Here is a 710-nt window from a genome sequence, read left to right on the forward strand (position 1 = left end):
CCAGCCCGCCGGGCCCCGCCCCCCGCCGAGTGCATGAGGTTGACGCTACTTTGTTGCACCTGGAGGGAAGAACGTATGGGAGAGGAAGGTGCGCGGGGCGCGGGCCGGGCGGGGCGCCGACTGGGGGCCGGGCGGGCGGGGGCGTCGCGCCGGGGCAGCGGGGGGAGCGGGCGCACGGGAGGGGGCCGGGCCGGGCGGCCGCGGAGGCCGGGTCTGCCGCGAGGCCGCGCCCCTGCCTCCTCGGGGATGAGCTCGCCCTTCCCGAGCCCTCAGGCCCCTCCCTGACACGCTCCCACCCCGTTTTCCCCTCCTCGGCCCGGGGTGGGCCCCTCCTCTTTTTCATCCCCGCCTTCCCCCTCCCCCGACCGACGACCACCCGGGAGGAGTCCCAGGCGCTGCCCGCCCGGCCCCGGCCTCCCTCCGCGTGCTCTGCCCACCCGGGGCTCTCACTGGGGCCATCCCTTATCCTGTCTCTAAGCCGGCCGGGAAGAAAGAGGGGCTGGGGAAGCCGCAGCCCTGGGTCCGAGCTGCCCGCCCCGCTCTGTGACCTTGAGCCGGGGGGGGGGGGGGGGGGGGGCTGCGTGCCAGGCCTCAGTTTCCCCGTCTTTACAATTGGGGGCTGGGTAGTTGACCCCCGGTACTGGTGGTTGGGGGCCCGGATGGGCAGAGGAGAGATAAGCCTCCTCCAGGGAACCGTCGGCAGTAGCCTA

General features: G+C 74.5%; 1 protein-coding gene across 1 annotated transcript in view; it reads left to right on the forward strand.

Moving 5' to 3' along the window:
• Positions 1–6: 6 nt before the first annotated feature.
• The window catches only part of LIMK1 (LIM domain kinase 1), a 25,094-nt gene continuing 24,390 nt past the window's right edge, over positions 7–710 (forward strand). The window contains exon 1 of the mRNA XM_025864610.2: positions 7–88. Coding sequence (XP_025720395.1) covers positions 34–88 — 55 coding nt within the window. The 5' untranslated portion in view covers positions 7–33. The remainder of the gene's footprint in view (positions 89–710) is intronic.

Source organism: Callorhinus ursinus, unplaced genomic scaffold (assembly GCF_003265705.2).
Source record: "Callorhinus ursinus isolate GAN/ISIS: 27379988/994484 unplaced genomic scaffold, GSC_fseal_2.0 scaffold55, whole genome shotgun sequence".
Classification (NCBI taxonomy): domain Eukaryota; kingdom Metazoa; phylum Chordata; class Mammalia; order Carnivora; family Otariidae; genus Callorhinus; species Callorhinus ursinus.